The sequence below is a fragment of the Diprion similis genome, chromosome 3, assembly GCF_021155765.1.
Source record: "Diprion similis isolate iyDipSimi1 chromosome 3, iyDipSimi1.1, whole genome shotgun sequence".
In the NCBI taxonomy this organism is placed as follows: domain Eukaryota; kingdom Metazoa; phylum Arthropoda; class Insecta; order Hymenoptera; family Diprionidae; genus Diprion; species Diprion similis.
Genome location: NC_060107.1, coordinates 13,843,459 through 13,865,350, shown reverse-complemented (window position 1 = coordinate 13,865,350; position 21,892 = coordinate 13,843,459). Strand labels below are relative to the sequence as shown.

Genomic DNA, 21,892 nt, shown 5'->3' with positions numbered 1-21,892 from the left:
CTCTTTGTTGGAGATGAGACAGAGTTGAAACTATTTTGCTATTGACCTTAAGAGTAACTGTTGTTCTCAGGAGAAGTTACAGGTTCTCTAGCTGTTCGTATAAATGGATCACGTCTAATTGTAAGTCAGACACTCGAGTAGGGAAAAGATTTCGAAAGCACTCACTAATCATTTCATGTAAGTAATATTATTTATCCTGAGTAACGAATGACGAAATATCGAGTAAGAAGAACACATATTACCGTAAAATTCCTAAAGTATTTCTTTGTTCACCGACCTAATCGTCCCTCTCCCTCTCCCTCTATCTTTCTCGTCCTCTCTTCTCCGCTTGCTGAAATGCTCGCGGTATCAGCTCACGAAGGCAGAAAAGACGAAAAGACTAGCGCCGGAGGAAGACAGGAGGTCGTGGAAGTGGGGACCAGTGGGGGCCCAGAGAACGGTCATTGCCACTACCCCGTCAGGTTCTAGAGTCCGCGGGGCAGCACGAGGCACTAAGGCCACCTTGAAATAGCAGCGGTCTCTTGCTGAACACTAGTCGGTTTGTGAGCAGTGAGCCCGGTGCCTAGGGGGGCTATTGGATCGACGCAAACGGGCCGTACGGCGGGTTTTCATAAGTAGCTCCCCGTCTTCGAAGGACGTCGCTACGGAGCATCAAGGTGCAAGCGAGTCAGTCTGAAGGAGCCGGCAACTGACTGCCATCCGTACACCAACATACCTGCCCCACGGACGGTCGGCATCCCTTAATCTTACGAACATGACCTGACTGTTTCCTGCCAAATTTCTCAACTGCTTTGCGCCAACCGAGCATATGATATAATAATTGTTAAATAATAAATGAAAATACTTGAGAACGAGTAAACAAACAAGTTAAATTTAAACACACTCGGGATACCTATATGTGTGTGTGTTTATTTTATGGCACGTGTGAAAAGATCGTGCGAATCGTTATTTCGAATTATATTATGCATTTGGAGAAGAGAAAAGGGGCATAAATTCGACACGTAATTATCTTATACTAACCGCAGTATTTTTTCGTACTATTGCCAACTGATTTCGGTACTAATCGCGATAGTTTTTTACATCGGACGAGGCGTGAAGTCGACGAACGAGGATGTGTGTGAAAGAAACGCGGTTTCAAATTGTCTTCGCAATTATCCTGCGGTATGTTTAAGGACGTGATCTAATTTCCGGTATTTCATTTCGAAATAAACCAATTTGAGGCTCAACTTTGACAGCGGTGTGCTGTTAAGAACGAAAAAGGTAAGAACTATCTGTTTTTCCACTGGAATTTAGAATGATGTAAAGCTCGCTTGACTCATTTATTTGGTACAAAAACACGCGAGCAATTGACTTAGAATAGCTGTGAATCTGTGGCTCGACAGCAGTTCGGTTTAGTTGTAACGCAGATGCGTAGTCAACGGCTGAAGACAAACATTATTCGCATTTCTCTCGACTACTCGGCAGATTAGCTATTCAAGATTTTGTTGATCTCCGGAGTTAGTGTGTCAGAAGTACATTGAAACTTTGCTCAACCAAGCGTAGCTCAATTTGCTCGGAAACCCGTATGTCGGCTATATGAATAGCGGTACATTCAACCGCAATCGATCCGACTTTCACAGATCCATATTACTTCCCGCGACAACGCATCACGTTCCTTTTCTCAGAAAATATAACTTGCCGAAATACATCCTTCGACTTCAGGCAAATTTCTTGGAAAATATCACGATTCGAAAACACTGCTAACGAAGTTCTCTGTAAATTTAATCCGGTTCACCGCAATTCCACCCGATTCCTGACTAGAGTCTAATGTAGATGCGGCATAGACTTTTGACACCTGGGCCAGCGATATAGACGTTAAGTTTTTTTGTAATCCTAACAGTACTTCTTGACTGTTGACCGTACTCCAGCTGGCTAGAGAGACGGAAACTTGGTTCCAACTTTTCACGATGACGGTGACCTTTCAGTCCTTCTTTCATACGTGGCTGGGGATAAAAAGGCACCGTTACAATCAGCTGCTGCTTATTCACCGTACTGTATACGCATTATGATTTACGAAATACATAAGCTTTTATAGTTTAGCCGATAATATCTGCCCTCGTTGACTCGGTTCGAAATGGAGATAAGAAAATTTCAAGTAACTACTCCTGGTTGTGGATTTCTTCAGATCAGGAATCCTTTAATGTAGGTACTTGGTCAATATTTTTTTTATTCTGAACCGCAAGAGCTCGATTTCCGTATCGTAACTCTCTTAACTTCTGAATGTAACTCCCTAATCACTGCACATAAGTGACTCGAAACAGTAACTACTAGACTGTTTTGACGCATAAGCTACAAGTCTTGTCGAGGTTGATAACGACCCGTTGCTAACACAGGACAGCTAGTTTTGCGTGTCAGATAACCGGAATTCTTACAGAACGAACGCGTTTCCTGAACCAAAGTTTGAGCCCGTGGGTTGGCAACCTCGAGACTCGCCTTGGGCAGAACTTCCTTGAATGTAAAAATGTAATGCCGAAACCCGAGTCCCGCAACATCGAGCCTTGCACGATGATATCGCATGCCACATGTGGGTATAGTTAATTTCGATTTCTTCCAACGCACGCGATTATGAAAGCCTGAGATGTTTCCACTTGGCGGAATAAACAATAATGGAATCGAAAGAGAGGTTCACACGGCGTGGCTTCAAGGCCTCGCTTTGGCTGCTAGTTAAACAAATGCGATTATCCCGGTTTGCATGAAAGGTGGATGACCCTTCTCGTCCTAAGCAAAACCTGGTGAGAAAGTTCCCATTGCCGCAGGTGCAGACGTAGAGTAGTAGATTTTGACGCGATATAATCACGGGTTGCGATACAACGATCTTGTTGAACTCTACAAAATCTTTGACTACTAGTCAATTTCTAGCTGATATCAGTTGCCAGCATAGTAATTTCCTGGAATTTTACTTCACATCTGCACAGTGAAAGTTTACGATTCATTTGCATAAAAATATATGATTCAACCTGGAATCTCCGTAGTGAGTCAAAAAATTTCTGCAATGACTTGGCTACGCACGCAGAATCACTTTCACATTTGGACCATGAATAATACTACAACCTGAATTAGCTGTCTTATCTGTTCTGCCATGTGACAAAAATCTCAACCACTTTTTTACCAAGTCTCATCCAACTGTGAACAGCTCAATTTGAACTCTTGAACACGTGTAAAATTCAAGATCAAAATGAGTCATCGAAATCGCTGATCTGTTGAATTGCCAAGCAGAAACGATAATATTTAAATCAATGTCAATAACCTTTTAGGCCATTTTCAAAAAGAAATAATAAATTGAATTACTCTAACTAACGAATCTCCGTTGTATCGATTTGTTTCAGATGACGGAGGGCACGAAGTTTCTAGCAACACTTCTGCTATTGTGCAATGTTGTTATCCTGACTATTGGAAGCCCCGTTTTCATGCCGCAATTTCTTCCTGGAGGCAAGTATATCATACAAGTATACGCTACACGCGAATAATACTACACCCACACTACTCATGTTTGGCATTCTGTTCTTGCCGTTTAAATTTTAAGCGCTCTTAGCGAAAAGAACATGACCCACTTTTTGATTTGCGGAAAACCCACGTGCCTTTCGAACTACCTTGACATCAGCTGTGAGCTGCGACGAAACCGCACCCACGTGCGGTCTTCCTGGGCCATATTATCCGTGAAACGTTGACAAAATATTAAAGCGAAGTTGCGGGACCTGTTAGCCGCAAGGCATCGAGGCTCGAGATTAGTCATCGATGATCGGCAGTGAAAAATTCCTCCTGGCTATCAGAGAGACACGTATTTTTTTTCAAACATGCAAATCGTCATACTATTTCTTAATTGGCACATGGATTCCGGAAGTTAACTTTAGACCATTTTTTGCACCAAAAAATTTTGCCGGAATTTATCCAGATGAACACTAACACATTTACGATAGCTAGTTGGCATTTAAATTGTTAGAAGATTTGACGTACATGAGTTGCTCATAATGTGACTGATCAGTTTCCAACGGAGAGTGAAGTTTTTGAACCATTGGAAAGATAGCTGCTACATCAGAAAGCTAAACATGTGATGCATGGAGTTGCCCGATCGTGAGAGTAAAAGTATGAGGTTTTTCTTCCAGATGTACCTACAATCACCGTACTATTCATTTGGCGGTGTGAATTTAACGTTCGGTTGACAAAAAAGTATCTCAACCATTTAAACCGTTATTTCATTGAATTCGCGAAACTTGATGAATAAAATATTGTCGTAAACGGGGTATCAGATCGTTGCGGTATTATAAACATCGTTGGTGGGGTAAAAGGAATTCAGGTGATTCTTCACATGGTTTGATAAGTTGATCGTTGGGCGCTGGTCTAGGGTTAACGGAACGGCTGGTTGCTTACCTAGGATGGTGCCTGGCATTGACCCTATACCTGCGGTCAGCCCGACAACGTGGGCGGACTGGTCAGTTCTCGAAGTGGGTCACTGGGTACATTCCAAATCGTGTGATACACGTATGTGAGAATTTGATTCCCCGATCTCATCGACTTAGGTACTCGACTTTTCGTTGTGCTAGCAATTTGGATGCTACTGCTGGGTGTCACTTTCCCGGTAACCGTGTAGCATAGCCTTGGGCGTAAGTAATAGCATTTATTTCAACTAGTTACAAGCCCGTGGATACAACAGTCCTCCTCTTCGCGCTGACATCACTACTTTCTTTCCTTGCACTGAGTCACGTATAACGCTCGCACTTCCGCCCCGGCACACATTTTAATTCCAAGTACGCAGAACTTTTGGGACAGTTGCCAAACTCGATGCTATCGCGTGCTACTGACCTTGCACTATTGTATTCGAGTTTGCGTATTCAAATTAGCTTGACTAAAAAGAAATTTCTTTTTATAATTATTTTCATTCTGTAAAATATTTTAATAAAGCGATGCCTGATCTGGAATTTTGTATACTCCTCTGACAGCAAAAAAAAAAAAAATAAAATAATCAAATTTCATTCTGACAGAAACCAAATAAAGTTGTTAAGAGTTTTGGTTGTAAGTGACGAGACGCCGACAGAGAGTCTGCTAGCCGTAAATATTACATCAGAGTGCAGTAACAGGTGAGAAACGGAGAAAAAAAAAAACTTGATTAGATAAAGAGATATTTTGTTCTCGAGCAAAGCCTGCCGGATAATGTAGACACGGTTACACAATCAGCAAGTTGATATAAGCCTTCCATTAACTCGCTCGTCTCATCTTCGTGTGCTGAGGTTAATGTTAAGGCTAAGCCTAATCTCAAAAGCCAAATCTCATCGGATCGTTTGGCCTGGCAATATTTGAAACGTTGAATAAACAGTACTCTATGCTCTGGATATTCTTCTAAGTGCTATTGCAGTGATTTACTAAAATATAATAACAGCTCTCGGTCTGGTCTTGAACTCGCTATTTTGAAAGCATCAACAATTGTCTTGCTCTTAGTTTTTATCGTTTCTCCCTGTTGTAGGTATGGCAAAACATAACACGAAGAAACTAACTCTGTGAAGTGCAATGAATCCGGATCCAATTTTTAATTGTAACTATAAATCGTAGTTGGCAATTTCAATTTTATTGCCACGTAATTTAGGCGTTTGCTTTTCAAGCTAATGGAACAGCGAATAGATTGTAAATGAAACATCGAATTGGTTAGAAAATAATGCGGTAATAAAAGTCCAGTGGAGGTATAGGATGCAGTCCCGGTCTTCTCGGATTTCTTCTCTCTCTTTCTCTTCACTATTTGCTCCTACCTCTTTTCACCTGCTTGCTGCGTTTGGTCCAGTACATGATGAAGGTGAAGAGGAATGCATGGAGATTCCGACAAAAAAATGATATACACGTGCATCGGAATTACTAAGCGCTAGGCGATGACTGTGACCCACTTTCTGCCGGGCATCAAACTCACACATTCAAAGTTAACGGTACCTTAATGCTGTGCCTTGGCTGACACCAATTCAGTATCTGGTTACGCGTTGGACATTACCAGAATTTTTATGTTCCTGCTTGACCGCTTCTTAGAACCACGTTGGGGTCAAGGTCTTCGTGTTGTAACGTAAATCTTCTATATGACAATCGTCACATAACTTGGAAGTTATTTCACTATGATGGATTATTACGTTCGGCAACATTAAATTCACTTTGAAGAAGTGAATCTCTGATGAAACAAGCGGCTATAGACTGGCTTTGAACCAGCTCTTTAACCTCTCGTTCTCACACTGCAGGTTCCAAGTTTATAGAGAAATGAACCGTTCAAATCGAAAATCTAATCCAATTGAAATCCAATCACTCATTCTTAAGATATCGTCGGGCAAAAAAATTGATCACGTACATAGGTACATACATACTTACAAACACACACAGACGTCCATCTGAAAGTCGTCGGAGGTGATTGTCTAGATCTTGAAACGTCGAGATCTAGTGAAAACTCAAGTTTTCATTTCGGCGTTATTACAATAACTTCCTTTTTTCTCCGAAAACGGAGAAACCGGAAGTTAAAAATTCTAGTTTACAACGCAAACAAGTAACAGTGACAAAAACGAACCAGATCATTTCGGAACAAGTGACCTGAATGCGTTGGAATCGTGTACTAAGAGGGCCGTCGTGCATATGAATGCACAGTTATGTAGGTGCGGGCCGTCCGCAAGTCGCGGAAGTCAATAAGCCAAGCCGACCGCCGAGTCTTGTCTTCCAAGTAACGTGATATAAAGATGAAGTTGGATATATTTGCATCGTGTTCAGCTGCTAATCTATATAGAGCATTAAGAGGATATGCCTGTAATGTGAAATTTCCTTGGTTACAGGTGCGGGCAGACACATCAGGCACTTACCATGTGTTTCAAGGAAAAGTGGAGAACAAGGAGTCTGCATGTTTGCGATTACGTGTGCAAAAGCTAATGGAACGCATTTGGGAACTTGCATAGACCGTTTCTATTTCGGAAGCTGCTGTAAGATGAATAAAGAACCGGAAATCTTCCCTGACGACAACAGGATCGACGAATATGGCCCGAATAATCCCTTTATTACCAATCATGAGTCCATAGACAGCAATAACATACAGGAATACTCACCAAAACCGTCTCATACGCCTACTAGAATCATTGAAGCTCCGGTCAAGACAACACCGACTTCGATCATCACCGAGAAACCTATAAAAATTGCTGATAAATTGCCCGTGGCAACAACACACGCACCAATTTCAGAACCCGTGAAATTTACTCCAAGACCAACTATGAAATATACACCAAAGCCAGTCCCAGAGTCCACAACTGAGTCCCTGGGCTTATCCACCTTCCAAACAGTTGAAAACAGTCCGGCCAGAAGACCGACCACAAAGTATCCTCAGAAAATAACGACAGTTGCACCAGCAACAACTCATTCGAAACCACGTCCTTCTAGCAATAGACCAACTTCTTCTGTGAAACCCAACCAGAAGCCAAGTACTTCAAACAGTACGAAAATTGGAACAAACACAACCGCCAGACCATCGGTATATAAACCGCAAAACGGGGGGTCGACACCGACTGAAACGACAACTACGACGGTAAAACCAATTTTGACTACGACTCAGAGGTCTACCGTCAGTGCGACTAGGTTCCCTCCTCGAAATGCCACCACAACGACGACGACAACTAGGCCGACGAGACCGACGCCCGTCAGAAGACCGACTTCGACGACCACTAAACGACCTGCTAGTACACCGCCTAAAAGAGTTACCACAACATCGACAACTCCGAAGACACCGGTCACTAAGCGACCAACGACGGTATTAGGAATAAAAAATGTTACCGCCACTTTGCCATCGACGGTGAGCATTCCTGTTGGTGGTCAGAAGCCGACTACACCGGGGAAGCGGCCGTCGGTAGCAGTACAGAGTAGGCCGACAGCAGCAACCACCATCAGCCTCAACAGGCGGCCGACGACACCATCCAGTAAACCAGCATCATCTTCAGTGTCAAATAAACCAACGGCTACTTCCCCTAAGCCACCGTCCACTAGACCAAGACCAAAACCAACCACCCAAATACCTGAATTCCCAACAACTAAGGTTCCGCTGCAAAAACCAGCCCCGACGATCGTCGCTACTACATCTACCACCACCACCACCACTACCACTACCACCACCAAGAGACCCATTGCTTCTTCATCTCGACCGAGACCAACACTGTCGACGGTGGCTCCTTTAGACACGGCCAGTATTAGCAACGATGTCATTTCGTTAGAAGATACAACGAATGAAGTTCCAAGCCTCAACACCAACAAGGTGGAAACCACCACCTATTCGCCAGGTCTGGTAACTTGGACGTCAAACTCGGATGATGCTACTACCAGATCCCCAGTGATTCCAACCGTTGTAACGGAACCAGAAGGTATGTTATGTACTGTATTGTTTTTCTAATAATAGCAATTTCACCCCCCCCCCCCAGCCCCCCAAACAATCATCCACGACCAATTCCGAGCATAATGTTCAAAATGCACTCACCAATTGAAAATCTAATATGAAAGATATGTACATTGCCACGAACGTTGGGAACATAACGAAGTTATTGCTCGGTTAAATTATGCGCTACCGAAAAGCAAGTAGGATGTGTATTTCCGTGTATGATCATCATGGTCAACCTACTTTACAGTTAAGTAATTGCAGATTTCATTTTAAAAAATCTCAGCCCACGCTCCACTGATGACAGAAAGCATTTTTATTCCTCCCACGCAAAGGTTAACTATATAGCACAGATATTAATCGATAAAATCTCAAATGCAAAAGTTGAATCTGTATTCTAATCATCATTTCTGAAGTATGCACACGTACAATGAGCCAAATGAGTTATTCTTGTAGGACTTGAGGCTATGGCTCTAAATTACATCCAGATCCGAGTTCAGGATAATTGAGGAACACGCGAAAGGCTACGGTTGAGTTTAGAAGTAAAAAGTTTGGAATCTTTCGAGTACTTCTTCCGCTCAGTATACGTCTTTACTGAAATAGGAAGTATTGACGAGTAAGAACTCACTCGATTTTCAAATTTGTCATTTAACTTGACCGTTGTTCTTTTCCTTCAAATCTTTTGTATCGAGGTTATTGATCAGCCAAATAACTTGGTCAGGAAGTCACACATGCATGTATTACGAATACGGTATAATGGTATGTAGAATATTGAAGACTTTCATGCTGAGTTTAACTTAAGCCAAGGCGAGATTCCGTCCTACTGGGGCGTTGTAACGGTTCCTCCTGGCATCGCTATATACATATACCGTAAATCCCCCTCCGTTTGTCACTTGTTTTCCTCGCTTTACCTCTTATTCATTCTCCCAGCATTTGTTAATAACAATTCGTGCAGTAGATTAATTCCCCTTACTCGAATATCCTATCATAACCATTATGTAACTACTGATGCCATTCAAACCTCATTTCAATACTCTTGTTTATTTTGAGTACAACTATAATGTACATGCGTCATTCCCTTTCCTTACAATTATCTTTTTTGAACAATATTCAGAACCAACAAATACCGAATGGACGCCAATTACGACTCCGGATGGTTGGATACTGATCCATTCTCCAGCGCCGAGCGATCCCCCGGAAATTGAAGATAAACCAACTGCGAAACCAACTCCAAAGCCAATAACGTCGTCTCCCGTTACTGGTACGGTATTAAGTATACGACAAAGATAAGACGTTATTTAGTACGATAATTTGATAAAAAGAAATTGTTCTAACCCTGTTTATCGTATATCATCATTTGAACAAAGGATGATGCAGCTCCTGTGGAACTGATACGTACATAACGTGTGAAATCTCGATTTTGAAAAGTAATGAATGGAAATTGAATGAGTGGCATCAGTTGTTAATATTGGAAAGAACTATTACTGTTTCAAAGAAAAAAACCAAAAAAAAAAGACCGAATTTCTGGTTAATGGAATACATTGAGCTCAAATCTAGAAAATTGGAAATATATTATTAAAAATTAAAAATTCAAACCATTCGAACGGCACAGTTCTGCAACTATATCCGAAGTAATTACGGCACGAGGTAAACATTATCCGAATATTCTGTAGAGTCTAGTTCTAACCGAATTTCGTTTATGGGTAGTGAAGTCGTGAGCAGTGAGGCTAGCAGATGTTGAATCTACTAGGCAGCGTACTCACCGTAACGTGATTTTCAGATAATCCAGTGACAGTGCCAACTTCCACAACGAAGCGATCACCGACAAGACCTTCTCTGCCGACGGTCGCTACGACACCCTCAACAACCGACAACTATATACCGACTGTAGAGTTGAACACGTCCGACTACAAGCAAGGTAATTTGAGTCCAACGAGGAAAAGACCGTCATCATTTCTTGGAATAATTTCATGCCGAACTAACGAGAGGTCACGGGGCCTTGGAAGGTCATATCGACGTGTAATAAGCGTACACACGTAGCATTGGAAGTAAATTACGTTTATTTCGTAAACGTAGACGGGAAGAGTAGAAACTTTTTTGAAAGTTTACAAAAAGAGAATCCTTAGCAGTTATTGTCCTAAGACCAAGGTCATTCCCAGCTGAACTCTACTGACGTGCCTTGATCTCGGTTCTCGATTATCAAGCAGCTGTAGTTCTTCGCTGAAAGTTGGGCCTGACAGTTCAAGCATCCAGTATAGTACTCCGTGAAATCTGCACAACAGTGTTGCTCCTAAGATTCGCCATTCTGCACGGTATTAGCAATTCGTTCGTTGGTAGTTGAATAGTTCCGCAATTATAATTCGGTCGACGTTGTGACAGGCTCGTGAATACACAGGAAAGGCAGCTGACGACTAACTTTGTCCATCTGGTTTTTTTCGATACGTGGGAAACAGAGAACGCGATCGACCGGTTCATCAATTCGCAATATTAGTGTACAGCCTGCTCTCTAGTATGGAGACTGCTCTGAGAAACGCCGATATTTTAAAGACAATGAATACAACAATGCTTGTTCTTGCAGTATGCGGCAGACGGTTCTTCCCAGAGTCAAGGATCGTTGGCGGCGCCAAGAGTACCTTCGGAAAATGGCCCTGGCAGGTAAATTACAAATCATTTAGTTCAATATACTTGTACTGTTGCAACGCTTAATAAAGTTTCCGTCTATTATTTACATTGTCAGTTGTAAAATCAAGCCAAGAGAAATTTAATCTCGTAATTTGGCATACTGTTATTCTCAAGATTACGAATAAACAACTAGTAAAGCCTCAAACAATCTGCACGGGGGTTACAGAACTAATTACTCTTGGTTTTAACAGATATCATTAAGACAGTGGCGGACATCAACCTATTTGCACAAATGCGGAGCAGCCTTACTGAATGAGAACTGGGCTATAACAGCGGCTCACTGCGTCGAGAAGTGAGTGCTTAATTTTCTTTTCCTTATTCCATCTCCTTACCTTCTTTGTGTAGTAAAGAACAATGAAGAGAACTCGTAATTAGACAAAACTGCCACGGTCAGGGGGCAGCAATTACCCATCCATGGAAATAGCAGCGAGTGGAATTTCGTTTTTCTATCGCGGATATCCTTGATTGATTGCAGTGTAGCTCCGAGCGATTTATTGCTCCGGCTGGGTGAACATGACCTGGAAAGCGAAGATGAACCCTACGGCTTCCAGGAACGACGGGTGCAGATTGTCGCAAGCCATCCACAGTTCGACCCTCGTACCTTCGAGTATGACCTCGCTCTTCTGCGCTTCTACGAACCTCTGTTACCATTCCAGCCGAACACTGTTCCCATTTGTTTGCCTGACGATGACGCAAACTACGTTGGACTCATGGCACACGTCACTGGCTGGGGGCGACTATATGAAGGTATAGGTAAGATTTATACTATAATTAGCCGCGTAGTCTGCTTTTCCTGAGGCTATAGTTTGACGCGTTTCCTTTTGCTCCTGCCTGAAAAACTTGTATCTACATAGCCAAGGAAGCATCCTCGCTGAAGAATGCCTTTTAAATCCAACTTTAAAGAGGCGCTTTTGGAATTCTAAGTTTTCCTATTAAAGTGATAACCCGAAACTGTCCTTTTATTAAATTTTATCATTCAGTTCATTTTCATGCGAATCAAGTACATTTTTGCATTTCAGTTCGGCATATTGAATCCGCCATTTTGAATTTATGAATTTTCAGGACAGATTCGTAATCAACGACCTCGCAAACACCCGACTGCTGTTTTTTTATATTGGATCCGCCATTTTGAATTTCTGAACTTTTATCTCTAATTCGTAATCAGCGAGCAAATAAATCCTTAGCTGCCACGTTTTGTTGAGAATGAAATATTTTGTTTTTCCGCACTCGGGGTGCAACTGGTCAAATTTTTATTGCTACTCAAGGCTTATCGATTGTGATAGTTTTGTACAATTGTCTTCTTTAAAATTATTATCTACATACAAATACAGTGATAAAAAGGCTAATATTTGTTTGAAAAAATAGACATTCTCGTTATTTATTACAGATGGGCCACTTCCGTCAGTTATGCAAGAAGTTTCAGTGCCTGTGATTAACAACACTGTTTGCGAAGCAATGTACAGAAGTGCTGGTTACATCGAGCACATACCGAACATATTCATTTGTGCCGGCTGGAGGAAAGGAGGCTTCGATTCCTGCGAGGTAATGTTACGTTATTGCTACAGAAAACTTTTCTCATCCCTCAGACTACCTCTCAAAACTCAACGTTGAAAATCCACCGTTTCGACGAAAAAAAAAAGATGTCAAGTGAAAATGATTCGGTTTCAGGGCGATAGCGGAGGCCCATTAGTGATTCAAAGGCCTAGGGACAGACGATGGATCCTCGCAGGTGTGATAAGCTGGGGAATCGGGTGTGCCGAGCCAAATCAGCCGGGTGTATACACGCGGATTTCGGAATTCCGAGAATGGATCAACCAGATTCTTCAGTTCTAGTGGAATTGGATACGCACGACGAAATCGTCGAGTCATTATTTAGTGCATGCGGTGGAAATTAATTAACGTGCATGCTAACGCCACCAGTTTACGATGCCGGAAAATGGCTGTCGAGATATTGGCTGAACGTACGTGCACCGCTTGAAGATATCAGTCAGGATAATTATTATCCGTATCGGTGTCGAAAATTAGTTCGCCGGTGTTGACGTTTAAATCACGGCTCCTCAAAGGTGAACGATTAGTTCTTAGTCGGAAGAGGAGTCGAACTAATTACCAGTTATGAACGAACATTCTAAGAATGCGAATTGGACATGAATAATTTCATTGAACGCGGTCACATATGTCTAATTTAAATACTTAATTATAATCGATATATACAAACTTTGTCGATCAAGAAATGCTTACATCTATACACTCCCGTTATACTCTTATTTATATATTTATAGGCCATAGTAATGATTAACCGAGTTTGCAGACTGTCTGATGAAAAAGTTTGCAGGTATGTCAATTTCCGATGATTTAAAACAAGTTAAGATATACTCGGGCGAAGACGTTTATCGGATGCTCTGCTGGCTCCTCCAGGATCTCTTATACACAAACATACGTACTTTTTTACGCACGAAGGACTCGGAGAGCGGCTTCTTCTGACTTTCTGAAGTACCTTAAATGTCTTTATCCATACACCTTGTTATACACGTACTCACAAGCCATTTGGTGACCGAGGGAGGTTCAAAGAATACCTTGAATCTCCGGAAATATCACTTAATTTAAGTTCCAATTTTATTTATACCTTTCTCTTCGTATTAAATAATTTATTTTGTAACTGACCTATTCTTACCTAGGATATTACATGCGATATATCCTTCTTTCTGTAAATATAAAACTTGAAATAATGGTGCGCTGTGTATTTCAATGTCTTATCGATATATAGAATTTTATACCGTTCGTGACTTAGTTATTAAACGAAATTTGTATAAATTACCGGTAATCGTTTTCTTGCTACTTTTATTCTGTTATTACAAACCTGAATTTCTGTTCGAAATCAATCTAATCATTTCATTTCTTTTGCAAGCTAGTGGCAGAAATTAGGAGGCAAGTGCTGAAAGGAAGTCACGTTACGGATGTTTGTTAGGTGTTGGCTATTTCATAATGATTTCGTCATATCTCTATCGTCGTCGACGCCACCACGCCGCACCATAAGTGCACTGAACGCTAAATGAGAAAGTTTGCGATTATTTCCGATTATCGTGAAACGAAATGAAATTTACCTGCGTGACAGTAATTATATGAATAGAATATTTTTTTCCAGTAAAAATTCAAAGTTCAACGAACATTCGTAAATGTAATTTTCGCGTGTGAGTGACGAATATTTTTTACCACAATCTCTGTAATTTTAACTCCAAACAAACACTGTCAATATAATTAACGTCGCCCATGTAAATCTAATAGATTATTTTTTCCGTGTACACGTCGCACGATACGGCCGCTGATAAAATTAAACTACCGCGCAAACTAATTTTTCTTCCAGTAATCCATTACATATCAATTTCTTCAGTATATCATGTTACGTTGTCAGTGGATGTGAGACGTCAAACGATTTGTCATGATTTCAGAGCAAAATCGTTCTCAACTAGAATTTATTTTCATGGTTACGTACTACACGTAGGCAGAATGTGTCGATTAGAATTTTAAAACTTCTGAGAGCGATAAAAACATCGCAGGATCAACTACCTGAAAATACAATGGAAATTCTGTTTTAATTCTGTCCGACTTTTAATTGTTGTCACAGTTGTGATGAATTTTTCATCATTTTGGAAGGCCCTCAAGTCATTTTATCATTTACTATATCGAAGTATCAAGTGCATAAATTAAATTCTTACTTTTGTGGGCGATCTAAAAAACGATTTTAAATTAAATTGAATTTGTCACTGCACCTTCACTAAAACGTAATAAAATCATTTCAGTGACTTTAGCGGCGTTTCTTTTCGGTTAGAACGTGAAAAAGTACAGTGTCAAATATGCTCTTTATTAAAGGCCATCATTTATACATCTGATTCGGAGGTAATGTTTCCCACTCCACTAGGTCATACAGTGTTTTGAATTCATAAGTGTCAGCACTTAAAAATCACAAGATGATCGGTAGGTATTCTAATTCGATACGGTTTTCAGGATCGGCGAGAAAAAGCAAGAACCTAATTTGAATGCCTAGTAATTTTCCCCGAGAAAACAATTACGCGCAGTTGCTAAATCGTCAGGATCAATAGTTCAAAAGTTACAATCGAAAATCGGAAAAATAATATATTTTTTTTAAACTTTTAATCCCACTCTATTCTAGGCTTGTTTTTTTTTTTTTTTTTTTTTTTTTTTGAATGTCTGAAAGTCCATGATTAGTCAGAAAAGGTGTCCAAAAATCGATTTTGTGACGAGAATTTTAATGATCGAAAATTTCGAGTGAATTTATTAGTCACTAAAATCACAAATAGCCCTCCATTGTTATAATTTTTAGCACTTCATGATTTATAATTGATAATGCTTTCCGTTAAATTTTCTCCAAGATTGTAATTTATAGCGTTAAGGGAAACAGGGGGAAAGCTGAAATTGCGACTATGAAGCACGATGCCTGGACAGGTCCATGTGGAAAGAAATATGTGGAAGATTTTTGAATATAACGAATCTGTACATAAATTTTTTATCACAATCGTAAAACGAAAGAGACTGGCGTGTCGATTGAGGCTCGCCAAGAGAGTATTTTAGAGAAATTAAAAATGATATCGTCGAAACCAATTCGCTTATTGCTTACTTACCTTTAGTCACTCGCTGTTCGTCACGCTCGTGAAATTGGACCAATTCGTTTTTACTTTTCGACGCACAAAAATTCAAGAGTTCAGTGTACTGAATACCAACAAATGTCAAACTGGCCTAGAAACAAACTTCCTTGTCTTGTAATCAGGGCATCTCGCCTGAGTTCACAAACTGCAGTCAATTAGTGAAGTTTATTTTGCAGGGTTACTTCTTGTTTTCAAAATAATTTCATTCGGTACAGTGCAAAAATTACAATATTCCAATATTGTACTATACGTATATACATACTAACTTTCACCCTAAGCCAAAGATAAGTGAATTATTATAGAATTCCGAAATAGTTTTTTAACATTTAGAACTACAACTGTTTAAATAAATTATCATTATTTCTACACCTGCTGCACCGTAAAAATTTGGTGCGATATTATGCTTTTTCAATTTATCCGAACTGATCATATTTTATGCAAGCATGGATAAACGATTTACGCTACAGACATGTTAAAAATGTCACAGCAAAAAACTGTTTGCGAAATACATTGATTTACTCACAAGCCATTAAAATTTGATTGACAAGAGATAAAAAAATATGCGGTTAATTTCCTTACAACTTTTTAGATACACTGGCTTCTGTCAAATGATATGTACGCTTAAACTGCAATCAAATCGATTTATGTGTTCGAAAAATACATTTCACTCAACTACCTAAACTATCATATGAATTTATTGTTAAACCAGGTGTTGACGAACCTTTTGATCCATTTATTCTGGCGACATATTGGATTTTGGAATCAGAATTGCAGCTGGCTTGTCACTTCTTTGGTGCAAGAAGAAGCGAAAAGAAAAATTAGTATGCTCGCACGATCGTTACATATATGTACAATAAAACGTGCAGCCTTTCTGAGACCAAATAGAAGTTGCCTGTCAATTTTTATTCAACTCAAGCTCCTAGGCACCCAACTGATCTTATTCGCATACAAATCCCTTATTCTGTCAACTTTCTAAATAATTATTGCGAACATTGAAATGGGTCAACATTGTAATGTTTAATATTTGCTAATACATATCCATTCCATACGAAATTAGTTGATGACTGATTCTCTGCCGTATTTATCTATCGAATAACAATTAGCACAACGTAATGCTTTGTTAATGGTTGTCTCGAAACTAATGCACTCTGCAATATATAATCAGATATAATCATGCATAAATGTTGAATCTGAATGTGTTTTTATGGATGAAGTACAACATGTTTATCATTTGGAAGTGTCTCTGATGGACTTAACCATTCAATGGACTATTCCATTTCGTGGACCAACGTCTACTCCAGCAGGACATAACTTGTTATTAGCTGTGTCTAATTAAGATACGAGCCTCATGGGATCCATAACGAAGCCAGGATAACTTGTCGTCAGTTTGCAGTTAGTACAGCTGCAGAACGTCATCGGCTGGCTTTCACCAATGCTGGTTAACGATGAGTTGTGAGTCACTCATCAGCAGGATAATCACGTGGATATAAAGACAGTATCGTGAAATCATGTTGATAACCGCGATTTGCAGATAACGCCTAATGGTGGGAGCGCCGCGGAAAGGCGAGAGGAGAGGAGAGGTTTTAACTTCGATCGAATACAGAGTCAACTCACGACTAACCTACAGTAGTAATACCGATCGAGCAGACCAGCGAATGGATGTCACTGGATCGGGTTAACCGAGTCTAGAGAATTGGTGAAAGCTACTACTCATCCAGCTCCTTATGTTTTGCGAAAACTCACCAATTCTGCAGTTTCAAGTTTCACGCCCCTCCTTAACTTCGACTTGACCGTTTCGTTCCAGTTGCCGAATGAGTTTGCATTTCGTTCTCTCCATATGACACCGTTTTTCAATAAGAACAAAATACACAGTCCTAACATAAGAACCGATGATCAGGAAAGAACAATATCCTGTCCAATGACTAATTGAATTGGAAATACTTCCAACGATCAGATAACCATCGACGGTGTGATAATAATAAAAAGCCTATCTGTCTACCGTATAGCACAATTCTTATTCCGGATGTTGACCTACCCAAAGAGAGGCTGAGGTTGACTAAGGTACAATAAAGAAACTATGCATCACTCATGGCCACATTTACCTGTGGTGCACTATGCCTGCAACAGTGTAGGCTTAACCAGCCTAACCTATATTCTAAGAGTCACGGTCAGTATCAGGGATTGGCCTTCAACTACTGCTCAATGCCGGAATCCCATCACTGTAGGCGTATTAGACTCAGTATTCTCTTATCGTACTGTAAAAACGAATTTCACTTACAATTAGAATCAAATTAAAGACTTCTCGTTTGTGTATGAATTTCATGAATTTTATGACAACTAGTAATGATGGGTTAGTGTACTTTTATTATCATCGTTATAAAATGTGAGAATAAGATTTAGATTTAGATTCACAGCTCAACACTTGCTATAATTATGCCTAACCTAAATTATTCTATCCTGGCCCCACCTTTTTCTGCGGTAATGATGACTGAGATCATTTGGAATGTGACACAAAATGTTCGTGAACGAGATGTAGAAGAAATTACATGGAACGAATCGAACGGTGTAATCCGAGAAACTCAAGGATCGTCTAAAATCCACTTTCTTGCCAGGGAAGCGTCATGTGTACAGATCAGAGAAAAAATTATCATTACCAGAGGATTAAAAAAAAACTCATTTCAGCTCAAAACCGAGAATAATACACTTGTCACATTAGAAAAAAATGGGCGGGAAAAACTGTAAAGGGATGTGAAGTCTGAAAATCCTTCAATCGATGTAAACTCCTGCACAGGTAAAATTCACGGGTTTGTAATGATTTTCAATGTTATTGATTGGCTACGATTTCGATTGAACACAATGTTAATTAATTTTAGTTACTCGTATTAAATATTTGTTTCATAATTCTTCTGTCAGACATTTCTTTCACTTGACTGTACGTCCAATCCATTCTTATCTGGGTCAGGTTGTATTTACACATAGTTCTCACACGACTGGTTTCAATTTTAGTGGATTCACGCGCGTACTACTCGATGGAAGTTAGAAAGCATTGTTGCACTCATTCCAATTTTGATATTTTCTAAAATCAGCCTTCAGCTAGATTCACTCACCTCGTGCTAACAATTATACCTGGGCTTTGATTCGTCGCTACCTCTGAGAAATGATACAATCAAACTGAAGACAGTGAACTGACATCAGAGACGAAAATCGATAGACGAAAAATTGAAGTTGAAAAAAATTCAACTTTTTATACATGCATAAAGTATAGTATTTAAAAATAATTAGAACAAATTTTTTCATTTCCATTTAAAATGATAATTTCAATAGTTATACAGGGTGTTCATGTTAACTTTCTACATACTTCATTTCATTTTGAAGGTAAGACACGTCAGACACTCATCCTAACGGCTGTGGAAGGCTTTGAAGTATTGGATACCGCGCGCTTGTTCATAGTGTAATGAATCAGATGTGATTACTTTCGACCCAACGTTTTATTCAGCCGTAGACAAGAGAACAAAGTTCTTGTGTGAAGTCAACAAAACGATCTGACTCATTACACTACGAACAGGGATGGTATCAAATCCTTCAAAGCCCCATTAGGATGAGTTTTTACGACCATGTATGTCTTGCCTCAAAATAATTGCTTAGGCAGCCCCTACACACCTTCGCAGTATGTGCTAACTTAACTTAAACACCCTGTATACAATCAAATTTCACTTTTTTGTGGTACACTATAGCATGGATTACGTCACACAATAATTTTTTTTCCACCTACAGTTTCTGCTCCAACTTTGTTTCAAAGGGGAAAAGAAAAACTGTAACCAAACTATTTTTTCCCGTACTTATAAGATACAAAATAGAAATCAAATCATGAAAGTCCCCAATTGTAAAATGATTCTAGAATCAGACAAAGTTATTTACGATATTTGAAATCATATCGTAAATAAGTATTACGTACCATCGGATATATTGTGTATCGAATTCTTCTTATCTCCCGCACGTTTTTTTCCACTTCAAAATCGCATCGTTTTTGTTTTCGGTCAAAGCACCTTTTCATCGTAATCGTTGGAGAGCCTGACTTTCTAGATAAACGAGCTCGATAATAACGAAGTTGAAACACGTAATGTTGGGAAAAACCCGTAATGCACCCTCAAGAATATCTCTATTACAACCTTTTATATTACATCTTATCCACATCTAATCACCGATATCAGCTGTATAATTCGCGGAGAAACATTTGACCAAAAAATAAATAAACATAAAGTTCTCGAAATATATCTTATCTTAATAGCAATAGCTAGTGCAAGTACCTCGTATAAAAGGTATATCAGATAGTGATAACCGATTCGCCTCGTCAGATAGGTAAATTCGACCGCAAATAATGACCTCAATTCGTATACACTCTCTCAACTGTGACAATGAGAGCGCAACAAAGAATGGAATGCCACATCAAGACTGGAAAAAATTTTAGGGAGCTATACCAATCAGATTCACAGCAGCGTGTGAATTTTTCATCTCATATCCGGTGATCATCAACATAACCTCCATATTGGTCCTAGTTTCCCCTCTCAACATAACGCTAAAATTCATATATTCATCACGATTCAGATGTGTGCTTATGTATATTCATATCCATGCAGCATCGTGTGTATGTACATTGTACATAGACCAAAGTTGCAGATGCTGAATTACGTTAGTGGGTCATCGAGATACGCCGGTGGTCCAGGCTAGGCAATTATGGTATGTAACCGGCTGAAGATGTTTGTCGGGGTCCAAATTTAATCTCGCGGCTTATTCTCAGCCTTATTTTAGTTCCCACAATCATTACACGTACTCGCGGGCAAAGTTATACTCGTGTAATGTGGTGTACAGGGATCATTGCCAAGTTGCGACCCAAGAGTGAGCTGCGTGCTTATAAGCACTGACTTAGATACCGATCGAGATGCAGTTAACGTGTACCGAAGAGTTCGAGACCGTTACGGATGATTAACACTTGCTGTCGACTGATGCTGATTCAGTTTAGCAGCAGGGAAATTTCGTCCGTCATCATGTCATCGCAAAAACCTGCTTCACCGCACCGTTTGCACGTTTTAATTTTTTATCTGGTGACGGTTCAATTGCTTCAAAGCCAAGTTTCATTATATCTTCACATTTTTGGTGGGTTACAAAGTTTTCACTAAGGCAAGAGTAACATCGATCAGTGTCCAAATGGAATCATTTGGTGGTGATGGTGGTGAAGCGAAATTCTGGATTATTTTCTAGCTGCAGACACAAAGAGAATAAAAAACGATATTACATGGGGTGTTATCCAAAGTCGCAGGTATTTGAATGAATTACGCAAAGGCATCTTAATACTCGCTAATTGTTTGAAAATACACAATCACCGTTGCACAGAAGTCGGAACGTTGCGTCTTACGTATTATAAACGCTCGTCTGTAATCGGAGAGATTGTCATCTCTTGTTGTCGTTACAGACAGCGTAATATCATCGAAAGATTCTGATCTAATTGCTGACAGTGGCCTTGAACTACCGGAGTTCAAGCAACAACGGTGAACCATATTTGGTAAAACAGCCTGTTTCTTCAACATCAACATACCAACCAGTGTATATAAATTATCAACGAACGTACAACTCTGATCTCGAAGAATTCCGCAAATTACCCAGGAAATTTCAAAGACGCCGTTAACTTTTGCGTCGATCCTTCCATGACCCTTGGCTAATGGATCCGTATAATACCAAGGCAGCGGGAGTAATCTTCGAGTCCATTAACGACCTGGGAGAAATTTCATCTCTCCGAGGTTTCACGGTGTGGCTTGCCTGGCCCTCATCTCTCTGTCCTTGGCGCTCACCACGGCCTTAGGTTGAATTTTTGTCAATCGAAGATGGAAATGCACGTGCACCATCGGCGACGAAACATCGTCAGGGAGTAGGACAGTGTGCCGAGCGACGTCGGGCCCCACCATGTGACTTGGGCCACTGACCCACTTTGCCTCTTGCACCTCTCCCTGCGCTCGCCTTGTCCACCAATCGTCCTGTACTCTACTCCGTGCTTCTTCCGCTGGCTGCCCCTCTCCTCTTCGTTTGCGTTGTGGGTAACTTGCTTCGGTCTACCACCACTTGAGCACCGCTTATGACTTTGCCATGTAAT

The 21,892-nt window shown here is 40.2% G+C and overlaps 1 protein-coding gene across 2 annotated transcripts; it reads left to right on the top strand.

Moving 5' to 3' along the window:
- Positions 1–484: 484 nt before the first annotated feature.
- Positions 485–13,900, top strand: LOC124404053 (serine proteinase stubble). Of its 2 annotated transcripts, none has more exons than XM_046877866.1 (10): positions 485–1,260; positions 3,366–3,468; positions 6,828–8,393; positions 9,519–9,665; positions 10,185–10,322; positions 10,983–11,059; positions 11,278–11,378; positions 11,562–11,839; positions 12,474–12,628; positions 12,755–13,900. In XM_046877866.1, the coding sequence occupies exons 2-10, from the start codon at positions 3,366–3,368 to the stop codon at positions 12,917–12,919; spliced, it is 2,730 nt and encodes a 909-aa protein (XP_046733822.1). In that variant the 5' UTR covers positions 485–1,260; the 3' UTR covers positions 12,920–13,900. The 2 variants fall into 2 exon arrangements, with proteins under 2 accessions (XP_046733822.1, XP_046733823.1); XM_046877867.1 differs by having other exon boundaries at positions 487–1,260; positions 11,562–11,833.
- Positions 13,901–21,892: the final 7,992 nt, after the last annotated feature.